The 17068-nt window shown below is 53.8% G+C and overlaps 1 protein-coding gene across 1 annotated transcript; it reads left to right on the plus strand.

Moving 5' to 3' along the window:
• Positions 1-444: 444 nt before the first annotated feature.
• Positions 445-14585, plus strand: Prom2 (prominin 2). Its single transcript, XM_057781302.1, has 24 exons — positions 445-688; positions 1189-1238; positions 1594-1796; positions 1893-2013; positions 2230-2293; positions 2555-2644; positions 2954-3156; positions 3534-3608; positions 4568-4631; positions 4835-4994; positions 5283-5435; positions 6341-6464; positions 6877-6968; positions 7107-7191; positions 9494-9640; positions 10514-10585; positions 11269-11361; positions 11500-11553; positions 11831-11911; positions 12068-12136; positions 12855-12944; positions 13108-13214; positions 13522-13594; positions 13750-14585. Exons 1-23 carry the CDS (start codon positions 445-447, stop codon positions 13583-13585), a joined length of 2505 nt encoding a protein of 834 aa, XP_057637285.1. The 3' UTR covers positions 13586-13594; positions 13750-14585.
• Positions 14586-17068: the final 2483 nt, after the last annotated feature.

Below are 17068 nucleotides of genomic sequence, written 5' to 3' on the forward strand. Positions count from 1 at the left end.
TCTCTGGCCTTAGGACCCCTTCTTTAGGCTAGCGTTTCACTCGGTGGCCATGTTTAAACAGGTTGGGTTGCTGGCATTGAGTGTGGAAATTTATTTGAAATTGGGCCACCCTAGATATTTCAGAGACTCTGAGGTACCCCCTGGACGAGCTCCAGACTGCCCTTGTCCGGCAAGTGGGGCATGTGTGGAGGGGGAGAGAGGCACAGGCTTCATTGAGATCGCCAAGGGCGGCTGGGCCCGGCCCAGCCCCCTATCCGGCCTCCGCCCCTGCCCTTCCTACGCTCCCGGCGGGCGACCTGGTAGCTCCAGAGCCCAAACCTGTCGGGCCGGTTTGTAGAGCGACGGGAACCGAGGGAAGAAGGCTTGCAGAAGGATGCACGGCCTGCCCGGTGCTGGCCCGCCCTGTCCGCCGCCTGAGCCTGTGCTGCCCACCCGCCCGAACTCATGACGTGCTCGCCCGGCCTCGTGGTACCCCTGCTGGGTCTGGGCCTGGGGCTGGCCCTGAGCCTAGCCGGATCTGTGGCCGCCGACTGTGGGTCCTTCGCTCCCGCGGAGCATCTGGCATTCACTCCAGCAGCCAGGACGCGATGGTTGGCCCCTCGTGTCCGCGCGCCGGGGCCCCTGGACTCCCTCTATGGCACCGTGAGGCGATTCCTTTCCGTAGTTCAGCTCAACCCTTTCCCGTCGGGTGAGTGTCCCCTCCCCCAGCGGACCTCCGCAGGCACTGGGCCCCCAGCTAGACTGTGCACATCCTGTCAACAAGCATTTGACAGGGTGAGTGAGGTTTCCGGCACTACACAGCCTTATTCTTCCATACGTTTTGGGATTCCACGAGCAGCTTCCGAGCCTTCTTGTTTGACCTTGGGCTGGGACTCTGTGCAAGAAAGTTGAACCTGGCTCATTGTCTCAGTGTCGCGGTGTCATGGGTCAGGAGGGCCAAAAGAGGCCGGAAGAGGGAAGGGAAGGACTACCAGGCCAGCTGCAGTGCCTACCAGAAGGGCCCAGAAGGTCTGCTTGCCGGCCTTCTACCAGCTGCCTCTCCTGCAGCATGATGAGGCCTGGCAAGCTGTCACAGCCACATGACACTGCGTTCTCTAAGAACCTCCCTGAGCCTGGCATGGGGAGAGGCTAGGCACAAGGGCAAGGCAGTGGCTGTCCCCAAACCCTTGGCTTGCTTGCTTTCCCTAGAGTTGATAAAGGCCCTGCTGAATGATCCATCTTCTGCAAAGACGGATGAGGTGAGGACTGAGCCGCAGGTGCTGAGGGAGGGAGTTAAGAGCGAGCAGAAGGGCCCCCATCTGCTCTGTTCAGCCCGCCCTGCGCCCTGCTGAGTGACATCCTTTTCCCTCCCGGGTTCAAGCCCCGTGTCTTCCTTTTGTTCATGCTGCTGTTTGCAGTGATCTCCCGTGCCCCTAGACCTGGATCTCCCATCTGTCATGGGTAATGAATGAGCAAGGGCACCACTCACCTCGCACATCCTGCCTGGGTTCGCCAGGATACAAGTAGAGGCACATGGGCATTCTCTCCACTATAACTTCCGCTGGAGGAGGGGGAAGGCAGGGCTGCCCCCTCATGCCTTGCCGCCTTGCCCAGGTGGTTCGGTATGAGGCAGGCTACGTGGTGTGTGCTGTGATTGCTGGCCTCTACCTCCTATTGGTGCCCGCTACTGGGCTCTGCTTCTGCTGTTGCCGTTGCCGCCGGCGCTGTGGGGGCCGAGTGAAGACGGAGCACAAGGCCATGGCCTGTGAACGGGGCACCCTCATGTCCTTCCTGCTGCTGACCACCCTCGTGCTTCTGTGAGAGGCTGCGTAGGTCAGGGGGGAGGTCAGGATGGCGGCCCTGTGCTCCTGGGCACACGGCAAACCCTTTTCTCCTGGCTTCCGTCCCTGCAGGATTGGTATGGTCTGTGCTTTTGCTACGAACCAGTACACACATAGTCAGACAGGCCCCAGTGTGGAAGCTGTCCCTGAGACCCTGCTCAGCCTAAGAGGCCTGGTGTCTGATGTGCCTGGAGTGAGTACTATACAATTCTCTCATCTGTATGTGAGTACCCTGTTTGAAGACAGACCCAGAGAACCGCATCTCTGTGTCCTGTAAACCTACCAAGCAGGGAGGGCGCCCCTTCCTGTGTGCACTTGGCTGCCACCTGCTGGAAAGTCCCTGAAATGCCTAACTGATGGGTGGGGTTGCTGAAGGAGGGAGGATGACTTACCCCATGTGTTTGTCTAGGAGCTTCAGGCTGTGGCTGAGCAGTTCTCTGTGCCCCAGGAACGAGTCTCAAAGGAGCTGGATGGTGAGGGTTACAGGTGGCCGGCTCCAGGTCACTCTGCCCTGGCCTATCTTGGGGAAACATCCCAGCTCCCTTAACCTGGACTGTACCAGGGTACCACTTCACACAGAGGGATCTCCCTATGCAGTCATACTACTACAGGACAAGGAGGCTAACACCACCTTGCAGAGCCCAGAGCTCATGGGAGGCAGTGGGGATGTCCTCAGCTCCTTGGGAGGTGGGGGAGGGAGAGAACATCCCTGCCAAATGTCCTGTGTTGTCCAGGTGTCGGTGAGAACCTTGGGAACATAATTCACAACCAGCTCAAGAGCACAGTGTACCCGGTGCTAGCCTCAGTGCACAGCCTGGGCCAGGGTGAGTTGGACCAGTGCCCTGTATGTGGGTGAGTCCGGCAGGTGTCCTCCAGGAGCCGATTCTCCCATCCCCCACCCCTTGCATATACCGCCCCAACTCCACCCGAGTCCTTCTTCCCATTATGCTGGGATCCTGTATGGGCATCTCTGCCTACTCCCTGGCCACATGTGCCCAGCGGCAGTGTTCATTGTGGCTATAGATAGTTCGTATCCCTTTAGCCAAGAGGAAAGAATGCGGTGTCTCTCTTTGCTAAGGTGCTGAGGACACCAGGGAAAGAGGAGACCCTCAGGCCAAGTGTGACTCTCTCAGCCCTGCAGGTTTCCACAGACCACCTTCGAGCCCTGAACACCACCTCCGTGGAGCTGCAGGAGGGACAGCAGCACCTGGAACCACCCGTGCGGGCACACCGGGAGCGCCTGCTCACCTTGCTTCAGGAGAGCTGGTGCCGCGGGAACTGCAAGGGGGCCCTAAGCCGGGCCAGTGCCCTGCAGCTGGGTGCTGACTTCAGCCAGGTGCAGGCACTGAACAAGCCCACTGGGACTTGGAAGGGCTGGTCTAGCCTGCACTTTTGAAATCCTCCAGCATCTTGGTAGTCAGGTGGCTTTCATGAGGCCGACTTTTCAAAGAACACTTTCTCTGGGCTGTGCCTTCCTTTCCAGAGCACCCAGAGTTAAGGACTCTTCGTTCTTAGAGTGAGACAAAGCTCTCCATGGGCCATACACATAGCCCCCAGCCTCATGTATATTAGCTTCTTGGGCTCTCACTGCCTCCTAGGGTGATGGGGGGGTCTCTGTGGTCCCCATTTTACATTTGAGGACACTAAGGGTTCCGAGGCACCTCCTTCCTCCCGGAGGTTTCCTTCTCATGTCATGGACACCCTCTATTTCAGGTGCCCCCTGTGTATGATGTCCTGCATCGGCTGAAGAATGTCCCAGAGGCCAACTTCTCCAGCATGGTCCAGGAGGTAAGCCCTATCTTGGTTACCTGGTTTCCTCCTGCCTGAGAACTAACAAGGAAAGAGCTTCAATTTCACTCTCTGGGTGAGCCAGGCAGTGGTGGCGCACACCGTTAATCCCAGCATTCAGGAGGTAGAGCAGGGGATCTCTGAGTTCGAGGCTAGCCTGGTCTACAGAGTTAAGTTCCAGGACATCCGGCATTACACAGAGAAACCCTGCCAAAAAAAAAAAAAGAGAGAGAGAGAGAGGAAAGAAAGAAAGAAAGAAAGAAAGAAAGAAAGAGAGAGAGAGAGAGAGAGAGAGAGAGAGAGAGAGAGAAAAAAGAAAAAGACCTCAGTTAAATCCAGGACTAGAGTCCACCGTCACCCAGTGGCAGCCTGAGCTAGACACTCATTGTGCCAGACCTCACTGCAGTCAAATGGGAGAGGCAGGTCTGCAGCTCAGAAAGAGGAATTGGGCTCCCCTCAGGGATGGGGTCTTCAGGCCAAAAGGGAGCAGGTGCTTTGGCTGTACCCCGACAGGCAGGCCTGCTCTCTGAGTGGAGGACAGCCAAGGCGCGGGGGGGGGGGGGGGGACTGCCATGTGAGTCAGAGCCTGTGACCCAGGACCTGGAGTTGGGGAACCAGTGAGTCAGCAATGCTGGGAGGCTGGGAAGAAGGAAGCCGGGGCTAAAGTGGATGGTAGGCTGGAGGTGGACTGAGGGAGTAGAGCCGGTTGTTAGGATGGGATAGGTGGGGACAGGTGAGAGATAAAAGCCAGCACTGTCTAGGAAGTGGCTGTGCGTAGCCGGTGCCTTGTGTGGAAGAGTTGAGCTAAGCAGGAGAAGCCGTGTTTGCAAGGACAAGAGGATCACTTCCTTTTCTGGCACCATTAAACAGCACCCTCCCTCTGGGCCCTCCCAACCTTGAGACCCCAAGGTAGAATTCCAGGCATAAAACGACAGACACAGCCTTGCTTGGTTCCACAGGAGAACACCACCTTCAATAGTCTCCCGCTCCTGGTTGCAGTGCAGACGGCCAGTGTGGTCCAAGGTGAGGCCCTGCTCAGGGGCCTGACTGGCTTCCTGGCATGCCACCCCCACCGTACCCCTTCCAGGGAGGCTTGCTGAGAGAGGAGCTGGGCAGTGGTGGGGATGACTGTCTTCCCTGTCTGGTGGGCTCTCTATGGGTTCCAGGGGTTTGTCCCTGGCCCCTGGTACCCTCTGTATCCTCTGAGACCCTGTAGCTTTGGGCAGATCTGAAAAAGGCACTGGCTGAGCAGCCTGAAGGTGTGAGGATGCTGGCCCAAGAGTTCCCAGGTTCAGAGGCAGCTTCCCGCTGGAGCCAGGCGCTGGAGGGGCTGGAACAGCGCAGCCGCCCCTACTTACAGGAGCTGCAACAATATGAGAAATACAGGTGAGTGGCATCCTGGGCCTCCATTCTATCCCCGTCCCCTTCCAGCCTGACAATACTGCTGCCTCCATTTAAAGTCAAGAACCCTAACTCCTTTGGCTTCCATGTTCCACCTGACTGTATCCCCAAACCTGAGCCTGGGGACCCTGTAAAAGCTATGAGACCTCAGGAAATGTTTGCACCCCTGCTTCTAAAGATTCACTCTGGGGGCCTAGAAGCCGAGGTCCCGGACCAGCTCTCTGGTGCCAGCTGCCTTCCTTCTCAGTGAGCCCTGTACTCTCTCTGCGGCAGGTGGATTTTGGGATGTGTGCTGTGCTCTGCCATACTGCTTGTGGTGATCTGTAACCTGCTTGGCCTCAGCCTAGGCATCTGGGGGTTGTTTGCCAGGGAGGACCCCAGCCACTCCGAAGCCAGAGGCGAGGCTGGAGCCCGCTTCCTCATGGCGTAAGAAGGGGCCAGGGGTGATGTGGGGAGAAGGGACCTTCACTGCTGGGTTGCCAGATTCTTCCTGGTATGGCAGCAGGAGTAGAGTCTGGCAAGTCAGGAGATTGAGACAGTGCTGACCTGGTCCCCACTTCTTGGGTGACTGTGGGTGAAGCAATGACCTCTCTGGGCCCGAGTGTCCTCTTCTATCTAAGGGGGTTGGGCTGATGCAGGGACAGCCCCAGTAGTAACTATAGTATACCCACCAAGCCCAGACACAGTTCCAGAATCCTTAGCTCGGCTTCTAGGTAGCCCCAAAGCCGTCATCAGGAGGCGGCAACAAAGGCAGAATCTGCTTGCCATCCTTAAACTAGATGGCCTTTAAGACCAAGGCTGCCACATACGGTTGGCCAGGTTGTTCATTATACAAGGTGCCCAATCAAAGGGATTAGCGAGGATCTGAAATCCACCCCACACTTTACTCTCCAAGCCTTATGGCCTGGCCTGGGGCTGTGACCACTCACAAAGAAGCTCTGTAAGTCAGTGGCCCTGGTGGAAGGGCCCTTACCACTCAGTTCCTTTGAAGTGTTATCTATGTAGATGAGTCATGTCTGCTATGCCAATGACTACCTAGAAAGGTGAGCACGGGGATGGGTCACTTCCCTGGACTTTAAGTCCAGAAATGGCTCTTCCAACAGGCAGGCATCCTTCCTCTATGGTTCCAGGGCAGCAGGCCTGAGCAATTGGATGGGGGTGGGGTGGGGGTGCCAAGAAACTGCCAGGCGTGCTGGATTATCCTTCTTTGCCCAGGAGGCATACCTTGTTGTCAGCCTATGGCCTGTGCAGATCCCAGGATGTGGGTAGGGACAGGCCTGGTCCAGGGCTGTCAGCTTCCACGTTCCTTCAGCCATGTCTCTCGCCTCCAGAGGCGTGGCCTTCAGCTTCCTCTTTGCAGCCCCCCTCATCCTCCTTGTCTTCGCCACTTTCCTGGTGGGTGGCAACGTGCAGACGCTGGTGTGCCGGAGCTGGGAGAGCGGAGAGCTGTACAAGGTGGGTCTGGGCCTGCTCCAGCTCAGAGGGAGCAGAAGGGAGTTTGAGCCAAGAAGTTGAGTCAGAAGGAAGTGGGAGCCAGAGGTGCAAGCAGGAGAGAGGGACAGGAGGAAGGAGGATGAGATGCACGGGGTGTGTGGGGGGCAGATAGAGAAACACCCATGAACCCCAAGCCCCTGCATACGCCCCAGGTCCGAACAAGAGCTCCACGTTCTCTCCTAACTCTGAGTCTGGGAAGGGCATTGTGCTGAAGGCCCTGCTTATACCACTGCCAGAGATTTATGGGCAAAGTCCCCATGAGGAATCAGGGCATAGAGTTATTTGAGTTAGAGTGAGTAATGGGTGGTACCAAGCGTCAGGACAGTTCTGCCCTTCATCTCTCTATGCCCCACTTCTTCCTGCCCACCGGCAGTTTGTAGACACCCCGGGGAACTTGCCCCCATCCATGAACCTGTCCTACCTTCTTGGCCTGCGGAAGAACATCAGCGTCCTCCAGGCCTATCAGTGAGTAGGAGACCTGGGGTTGGGGCTGGAGCGGGGAAATAGAAGGGAGGTGCAAAAATGGATGTCCCCCTTAGGGTGATGCCAGCCTCACCTGCCACCCCTGGTGGCTCTTGATTGATGGGTGTCTTCCTTCCTCAGACAGTGTAAGGCAGGGGCAGTACTCTGGAAGGTTCTACAGCTCAATGACTCCTATGACCTGGATAAGCACCTGGATATCAAACAGGTAAGAAGATGTTCTAGAAGGTGTTAAGACTTCACCCCTCCTACTCATCCTTTCCTTCTGTTTTTCTGGGGCATTATCTCTCAACTCATCTCTTATCAAGGTATCTCAAGCCAGAGGTCTTAGCAACCAACTCAGGAACTATCCAGGGCTTTAGCTATGGAAGATTCTAGGGCTGTAAGTGGGGTGAGTGAGTAGCTGGCTGCCTAAGCATCTCTGAGCATGTGCACCAGGGAAAGCTTAATACAGCACAGGTTATGGAGGAGAGGACAGGGGCAGTAAGAGTGGGGACCGTGTGTCTGGATTGAGGACAGGTCCTGGGTGGCATACTCTAGCTGAGAGTAGAACGGCGGTGCTCCTGAGCCAGTGGGGTGATACCTGTAGAAAGCTCTCGGGGCCTGTGCACCTCAGAGCCAGCTGTTGGCCATGGCAGATTCTATCTCCACCCCCACAAGAGTTTCAGGTTGCCGTCCTCCCCGGTCCTCAGGTGGCTCATTTGCCAAAGGTGGTGCAGGGAGTTAGAGTGAACCTTGGTGCAGAAGCCGGTGGAAAGGCAGAGTGGAAGCAATGGAGGATGGAGGCCCCTGTCAGTACTGACAGGAGAAAGCTTCAGAACCAGGGAAGGGGGCACATTTTAGAGTGAACATGCCGTTTTTCCTCTCTCCATCCTTAGGAAAGGCGGGGAAGAGGACCCTGAAGAACCGTTTCTCTAAGCATGTCTTAGGAAGCACTCCTCCCATGCCCCTCCCTACCCCAACTAGTACTGTTGCTGCCCACACAAAACTAGCTCATTTTGGTGCTCCCGAGAAACCGCTTGGAATTATCTCCATCCCAAGTCATGGGATGGCACAGTCAAACAAGATCAGTCCTGACTCGATGCCTTAAGCCATGGCTAGGGATGCTTGCTTAATGTCAGTGCCTTTTTCCTCCAGAATCTTTAATCAGAAACAGTGACCCCATAGCTGGAGACTCTGCAGGTTGGGCACAGGGGATCACCAGCCCTGGTAGCTGGAAGTCATCTCAGCCTTAGGTGATCTCAGCTCTGTAGAGGGGAGGGGTCCATCTTACAGAAAAGTGTGGACCAATGAGGCTCTGGTTCTGAGGGACCAAGCAGTTCTTTGAGGTTGTATGGTGATCTTGAAGAAACTTCTCGGGAGAGACTCTAAAAGGCCAATCTGCAAAGATCAGAAAGATAAAATGTGCCACCCAGGGCACCAGACTGCTCCTTCATGTCCCATCCCTGTCAGTTATGTCTGGAATGCTGCTACCAAGAGAGTTGGAGCCCCCTCTCCCTGGAGGAAAGTTGCCTAGTAAGGTGGGAAGAGGCCACCAGAGACGGCTGGTTTCTGATATTGAAGCTGAATGTCATGTCCACAAGACAGACAAATGTTGACTGTCTTTCCTGGAAATGTGGGTGTGTCATTCACTCTTCATCCATTCATTTGTCAGTTCATTCACAAATCTACAAACTGGATCTCACCGACCACTTGACAGACTCTGCTGCAGACAAGGGACCTTACAGTAGAAGTGTCCAAGTGCCTGGTACTATTGAGCTGATGTAATTAACAAGCCCAGGATTAAGAGACTTGAGAGTATAGGCACTGTGAAAACCTTAATACAGAGGATGTGATAAAGAAAGGCCAGAAAGCTACTTTGTATCAGGTGGCCAGGGAAAGTGTTGTCTGTTTTACTCTTTGTGGGGGCCCACCATCCAGTTCTCAAATAAATCACTCATGGAGGCTTATTCTTAGTTATGAATGCCCAGCCTTAACTTCGCTAATTTCTTGCCAGCTTTTCTTAGCTTAAATTATCCCATTTATTTTTGGTCTCAGAGCTTTCATTTTTCTATTTCTGTATACCTTACTTTACTTCTTTCTCCGTGACTTGCTGCGTGGTTGGGTGGCTGACCCCTGGTGTCCTCTTCTCCTTCTCTTGCTCCCCAAATCCTTCCTTCTCCCAGATTTCTCCTCATATTTATCCTTTCTGCCTGCCAGCTCTGCCTATTTCTTTCTCCTGCCCCACCGTTGGCTGTTCATCTCTTTAATAGACCATCAGGTATTTAGACAGGCTTCACAGAGTTAAACAAATGCACACAAACAAAAGTAACACACCTTAAAATAATATTCCCCAACAGGCAAGTCTGTGCCAGAGCCCAGTTGTCACATGGTTCCTGGAAGCAGGCCAGGACTCTGAGTAGAGTTCTCTTGGGAGCCTGCGAGGGTGTGTCCACCTGGAAAACCAGGTGATGGCCCTTGAGCCAAGCGACCAGGCTCAGCAATGTGCCTCATCCTGTCCTCTCCTCCAGTACACCCAAAAGTTCCAGGAGGAGCTTCAGAACATCAAAGTGGATGTGAAGGATCTAGACCTGTTGAACCCCGCTGCCCGCCGGGACCTGGAGGCTTTGCAAGGTAGCAGGCTGGAGAAAATCCACTATGGAAACTTCCTGGTACAGGTCAGTGAGGGGCACATCTGGTGACCCAGCAGGATGTGGCACTGAACAGAAGGGCCAGTCTGTGTGTGTTTGGCCTCTTTCCAGCTCCCCACATTCTCTCTGCTCCTGGGACTTCTTCCTGTTAAGGAAGTAGGACACTTCTCCAGGTCTTTAAGCAGGACCATGAGTCGCTGTTCATGGTCCTGAACCCACTGCTGCTAAGAATGGTGGTGTCATACTGAGTTTCGCACGTGTATGGGTGTTTTGCCTACTTGTATGTTTGTATACCATATGCATGCAGTAACTGTGGAGACCAGAAGAGGGCAGATGAAACCATGAGACTAGAGTTTTAGATGATTGTAAGCCACCAAGTGGGTGCTGGAAATCCAACCTGGGTCCTCTGGAGGAGCAATCAGTGCTTTTAACTGCTGAACCCTCTCTCCAGCTGGACACTGGCTTTTCTTCAAGTCACTCCAGAGAGCATCTTTATTTCTCTAGTCCATTGGACTCTGAAACACTTCGCACCTTCAGTTCAAGCTTACCACGACTCATGTCACAATAGACTTAGCTGGAGCTGGGAATATGGCTCAATTGGTAAAGAGCTTGCCTAGCATGCACAAAGCACTGGGTTCAATCCCCAGTGCTACATCAAGCCTGATGTGGTAGCAGGTGCCTGAAACCCAGCACTTGAGAGGGAAGAGGAGGATGTGCAAGCTTGGATTCAGCCTCGGCTGTATGAGACCTTCTCTGAGATAATAGAAAGAGATGCGGGGAAGGGTGGAAATGATTGAACATAGTTGTAGCAGGGCACAGTTGACAAGTCTGGGAACTCAGAGGCTGGGGGTATCCAGGGACATCTGGGTTCAGCCTTCTTGGTGTCTCCTCTTCCCTCAGATCCAGAAGCCTGTAGTGGAGACTGACATGGAGCAGCTGGCACGGGAGCTGGAAGGACTGGCCCAGGCTCAAGTGAGAAGGGAGTGGAGACCCTGTGGCCAGACAGTGGTCAAGAAGGAGATCTGGATGGGGTGGGGGGTGGAGGGGAAGACTAGGAGTGCTGGGATTGGAGAAGGGACAGGAAGAGAGGCGGGGCACTGAGGGCCCCACCCACAGGTGCTGAGGCTTTTTACCCTGCTGTTGGGCTGAGGGTCTGCAAGTTCAGCTCCCATTCAGGCCCTGCTGCCAATTGCTGTGTGGCCTTGGGCAAGCCATTTTGCATCTCTGGACCTCTGTCACTGTGTCTACAGACTGTCCTAGTCTCTGAGCAGATGGAGTTTCTGGCCTAGCCTCACACAGCTGGGCCAGCTACAGACTTTGCCAGGACAGTGCTGTGAGGATCCCTTCCCCCAAAGGACACATGCACTCCCCACAGGAAGCATTTACAGATATCTCAAGTTTCTGAAGTTCTCCCTGAGACACCTCAGACTCCACAGCCACCTTGACCTTGCAGAGTGCACAGCCCAGTTTTAGCTGTGGTTGCTACAGCTTACGTGGTGCTGTGGCAGATTTGGTAGCATTCAGCTCAGGGAAGACCTAGATCAGGGAAAGTCTGAGCTTGGTTTTCTCTCTGAACCCAGCTCTTTTCACCTCCCTCGGAGGGCTGCTCTTCCTGTTGGGGTGGGGACCCTTCTAATCCTTTGGTCTGCCCTCAGAATGACTCTGTACTGAGGCAGCAACTACAGGAGGAAGCCAGAGAACTCCGAAGCCTCTACCAGGAGAAGGTCGTCCCCCAAGAGAGCCTTGTGGTAAGCTTGAAGGGAATCTGGGGCCTGAGGGACAGGACGGATGGAGAGAGGGCCATGAAAGGAGGAAGGTGCCAGCTGTGTGCTCTGTTGCCTGTCTCTGAATCCTTGCCTCTAACAATCCTGATTCCTCCTCCACAGGTCAAGCTCAACCTCAGTGTCAAGGCCCTGGAGTCCTCTGCCCCAGATCTGCAGGTGGCTAACGGGAGTGAGAGGATGGGTCGGAACAGGGGGCACTAGAGGAGGACAAAGCAGCTGCTTTGAGATTTCTGCTCTGTCTAGTCCCATTGGAAGGTGAAGGGGGGTGGGGAGGAAAGGGGTCAGGTCATTAAGGACCTCTTTTGTTGGCCTCTGGGTCCTAGAGCCTGCCCTTCGTCTGTTAAAACGATGCGTGGTATATTGTAGGGTGGCTGGATGGATTGGTGGGTGAGTGGATAGATGGATGGCTGATTTGGACTGTTGTCTCCTGCAGGTGGATACCGCAAACGTTCTTGGTAATGTCACTCGTCTGAAAGGAGAGCTGCCTGCCCGGACCAGCCACATCATGAGGAATGTGAGTTGGGGGCAGGGAGTGTCTACCACAGGCTTTCCCTCCAGCTCGGCTTTCACTATGGCTCCCATGAGAGACAGGCTCATTCTGATGATGTCAGACGTGGAGGGGTGTAGGGAGGCAGGATCCCTGCCAACCGTGGGCTTCTCTTTCCTGTAGGCCTCTGAGTGCTTCCTGACCAGGGAAATGGGCTACTTCTCTCAGTATGTGGCCTGGGTGAGAGAAGAGGTGAGTGAGGGCTCGGCACCCCACCTGGTGTACCCACCCCAGTGGACTAGCTATGGAGCCTTTGGGGGTACCCTAGGCCTTTGGAATTGGACGCAAACTCCCAAACCTGCCATCTGCACTCTTGCTCACAAAATAGATCCTGCCCACCCAACTTCTACCCCCAGCGCTTTTGTGAGACCTAAGTATGGGCTAGGTTGACCATAGCTTTTCTAGAACATCCCATCTACTCCTTGCCCCTATGCCTCTCCATGGATAGGTCCCTCACCCTGCTTGGCTAAGGCCAACCATCAAAGCTCACCTCCTCTTACACATCCCAGGGGCCTTAGGTTCTGGGAAAGGTCTGAGCTGGGGTTTGCTTGCCCATGAGTGTCTGTGTATATGCATTTGGGGACAGGCATGTGTTTGCATGCATGTTCCCTCTCCAATAACGATGACTTACAACCATAGTGAGGGGAGCAGTGAGACTCATGTGTGGGATGGTGGGTGGATGAAAGGGACAAGGGCTAAGCTGAGCTGGAAGTTCAGTGCCCTAACCTTCCTGGGGACCCATGACCATTATATCTGTGTATGCACCTGCCACTCCATGTTCACGTGTGAGGTGGACCCCAGCTATGTCGCTGGGCTTCTGTGTTCATCTTGGCTTCCTCTTCAGAATGTAGGGTACCCATCTGTGGGCCCAGGTGTCTTCCCATATACCTGTCTCACGTTGGTACCACAGGTGACACAACACATCGCCACCTGCCAGCCCCTCTCTGCAGCCCTGGACAATGGCCATGTGATTCTATGTGACATGATGGCCGACCCCTGGGTGAGTGTCCCCAGCCTGCCATGGATACAGAGTCCAATGGACAGGGACAGTAGGAGGGCATGAGGCCAGGTGTGTGGAGTCAGTGCAGAGCCTGTGGGCACGGGGATGGTGGGAAGGAGCTATCTGCCCAGCCTGGTGAGCTGACCTCATATCTCCTGTTCAGAATGCCTTCTGGTTCTGCCTGGGGTGGTGCACCTTCTTCCTCATCCCCAGCATCATCTTCGCTGTCAAGACCTCCAAATACTTCCGTCCCATCCGGAAACGCCTCAGGTGAGGGACTGTCGGAACAACAGTGGGCATCAGATGTCCAGGAATTCTTTACAGCCATTGGGCCGCACCCTGTCCAGACCCCTCCCAAACAGAGAGAGCTTCTGGCCCAGCTCTAAGGAGTACTGGGGCCTGATAGTTCCCACATCAGCCTGCTGCATCTTTCTTGCTGCAACATGACCACCTGGAGGGTAGCTTCTTGGGACTTACCATTCTCTGGAGGACTCCTGAGGCAGGGCCACCTCCAGTCAGCCTGTGCCAGGGCCGAGGGTCTGTGCTGGGGACTCACTTTACTTCTGTGATGTCACAGCTCCACCAGCTCCGAGGAGACACAGCTTTTCCATATCCCCAGGGTCACCTCCCTGAAGCTATAGGACCCACTGGTGAGTCGTCCCCCTCCCCCATAGAACCTGATTGGAGGGGCTTGGATCTGGGGTTTCAGCATGAAGGAGGGGGCAGGAAGGCTTGGGGTCTGGGTCAGTGTGGATGGGACCTGTCCCTTCCCCCCACCACCTGCCTTCACCTGTTTTCTTTTTAGTTTCTAACAGGCAAGGTGATCCCTGGGGACTTCCTGTCCTCCTCTGTCTCAGCCTGGACCAGAAGAATTCTGTAATCCCCTTCCCAGAGCACAGGCTGGCCTACAGTGCTGGCCTGTCCCCTCTCCTTCTCCAGCTCTCCTGGTCCCACTTTTGTACTCTTCTCCTCATGACCCAAATCATACTCAGCCCTTACTGAACTATAGAGCCAACAGGTTCTTCTGGGTACCTAGCACTTGTCCTCCTTGCTGTGGTATCCCAGCAACAGGAAGGGCCTCTTCTCCACCCACTGGAGCTCCTTCTCCGGTCTTTAGGTGGACTCAGGTCCTTCCATCTACCCCATCTTTCTCCCTGCTTCCTGTCCAAGTCCCTTTCCCCTTGTATGAGTTTGATCCTCCCCCACCTGCACCAGCCTCCTTCCTGGTCCCTTCCCAGCCCTTTGCTTGCTCTCTCCATGGACAGGCCTGTCTGAGGGCTGAGCTGTCCTGTCCGCACCCTGGGTTATAAATAGCCGCGCCGGTCCCATCTTCCCTCTGAGCACTGGCTTCTAAGAGTGGACCAGGGATGTGGGCCACATGGGCTCCTTCTTTGCCTCAGAGACAGTAGTATGGGTGGCCCCCACCAGGAAGGATCTGGTGGTGAGAACACAGTTTTGCCCTCCTCTTTCCATCCTGCGCATACGGCCAGGGATCACCCCTCACTTGTCTCAGCATGGTCCCTATGTGCTGGACACTGGGTCTGGAAAGGACAAAGAAAAGAGAGATGATATGGACGAGCCTCTGTTCCATTAACATGTTGTCGCTTCCCTAAGCTTTGCCCCTGGGTCCCTGAAGCTGGATCCCTAAGGCTGAGGTTCAGTAAACAGCTTAATGAACATCTGTGGGAAGAATCCCACGGCCTCTCTGACTGCAGGTACCCTGGGACTGTGCAGCAATTCAGTGTGAGGAGCAGAGCCTGCCTGGTCATGTGATTCACAGCCTGGTTCTGATGCTGCTAGCTGGGGCACCTCAAATATGTGATGTGGGTCCCCCAAGCCGCAATTTCTTTCTTTCTTTCTTTCTTTCTTTCTTTCTTTCTTTCTTTCTTTCTTTCTTTCTTTCTTTCTTTCTTTCCTTCCTTCTTTCTTTCTTTCTTTCTTTCTTTCTTTCTTTCTTTCTTTTTGTTGTTTTTTGTTTTTGTTTTTATAAAGTAGAGAGGCTCCTCAGAGCCTGTATGTAGGGTTGTGAAAGCCAAACATGATGAGAGGAAAACCTTAACAGGGCTTGGTGTGAGCAAGTGCTGCTCGGGAGTTGAGAGCTAGGCTGAGGGCAGAGCCAGGGTCTGGGCATAGAGGGGATGCCATTTATGTTAGTGTGTTTCTGGGCATGTTGGTGTGGAATTGCATCTTCTGAGATAGCAGCAGTTTTGTTGCTAGGAGTCAGGATGGTGGTACCTGATGTGCTAAGACTCCTACATTATTACTCTCAAACAAGTTCTTTTGTTTGGTTGTTTTGTTTTTTGGTGGTTTGGGTGTTTTGCTTGTTTGTTTGTTTTTTCTTTTTTGGCTTTTCCCAGAGGTTAGAAGTTTTTGTTTTGTTGTTTGTCTGTCTTGTTGGTTGTTACTTGTTACTTGAGGGTGAGGAAGTGACACCCTGTATTTTTTAGATATAATTGGTGGGATTTAAACAAATGAAATAAAAGCAATTAAAAATCATTTCTGGTTCTGTCAGAGTTGCTTATCTGATCTATTAGATGCCTGAGCATATTCCATGCAGTTATTTTAAACTGAGTCTTTGGTGCAGATGGGAGCCCCTGGTGACCTGCTCCTGGTGGCTGTCGTGGTCCTTGTTTTTGTTGGTTTCATCTTGCTTTTTCTACATGGTAGGGATGGTTGGATATTGGCACTCTTATATCTGAACATCTGTCAGAACGACTGGCAGCTGTGGGTGACATCGTCTTCCATATCGTGTGCATCTAGCAGTGGCAGAGGACCCAGCGAATAGCACCTTAGTCCACTGGCAGGGACTAAAGTTCTCTGGAGAGTGGGTCTGTGCCAAGTACGCCCCCCCCCCCAGCATGGAACATTTTCCAAGTCCCCTCTTTTGATGGGCATGGAAGACTTGCCAGGCACCCCCTTTTGATGGGTGTGGCTTTTAACCAGATATTACTTAAAGCTCTGCTCAGCATCCTTTGGAATCAGAACACATCCTAGGATGGAAATAACCTGCCTTTCCCACCATGCCTTGTTTTATATGATGCTGGGATTTGAACCCAGGACTTCATGTGCTTTAAGCAACCATTCTATCAAATGACCTACATCTTCATTCCAGCTCTGTGGTTCTTTACAGGTCCTCTTGCTCCCCGCAGCTTAAATACACATCATTTCAAATGCTCAAAAGGCACACACACCACACATCCTCTTTCACAAGCAACATCTAACCGGGAGTTATTCCTCGAGTTTAGCACCCAGAAACCTCGTCACAGCCTTTTGGATGCTGTTTGGAGTAGTTCAGAGGTTATTGCTGTAGGCACTGGTCACCCAGGGATGAGGGTGCTGGCAGTTAAGAAGCAAAAATAGCTGTAGAGAGAAGCAGATGCCTGCTCTCCTGGTTTAAAATGATGGGCGGTACCTGGCTGGAGCTGCTCTGTACAGAAGCTGAACCCTCCCCCACCCACCCCCACATATACATGCACAATGGCAGTTACCTTTTGCCGTTGTTGTTATCTGTGGTTGAGCCTGATGAAGCCCCAGGAAATTATCTGGCAACTTCAAGGTCATCTAAGTTAGATTTGGGTCCCCTGGTCCTGACCCTGGACATGTTCTACTGGATTCTCCGCCAGTCCCCATCTTCTCCTGTGGCAGCACAGGAGGGAGGCCATATCTCCAGGGAAGTTTGAGTCAGATGTCCTTAGTGTCCCTGTGGCAGGAGGGATGACAGATTGGGGGCCCTGGGAGCTCTGCTAGATTTCCACCTGGTTGCTCAGTGCAGGGCCCTGTGGCAGATTCTGCCAAAGAAGCACCATGTGGATTAGGGCAGCACAGGGGGCACACAGCAAGGGCCATGTGCCTGGGGCTGGAGCAGAGTGAACAAACATTTATCCACTGAGCTAGGCGCTATGTATCAGCCAAAAGAGAGGCATACATTTAGCTACTTGGTTTAGAGAAGGAAGGCACAGAGATTGGGTATGGGCAAAACCCACCCAGAGGAATCTACAAGGCTGGTGGCACTCCAGTACCCATTGGAATCGCCTGGGTCCAACCTGAGACCTTGCTCCGGCTTGATCACGGACAATGTCCCTCCTCTCCTTGTCCAAGGGCCAAAACCCTTTCCTTCCCTCTTC

This window comes from Chionomys nivalis, chromosome 9 (genome assembly GCF_950005125.1).
Source record: "Chionomys nivalis chromosome 9, mChiNiv1.1, whole genome shotgun sequence".
Lineage (NCBI taxonomy): Eukaryota > Metazoa > Chordata > Mammalia > Rodentia > Cricetidae > Chionomys > Chionomys nivalis.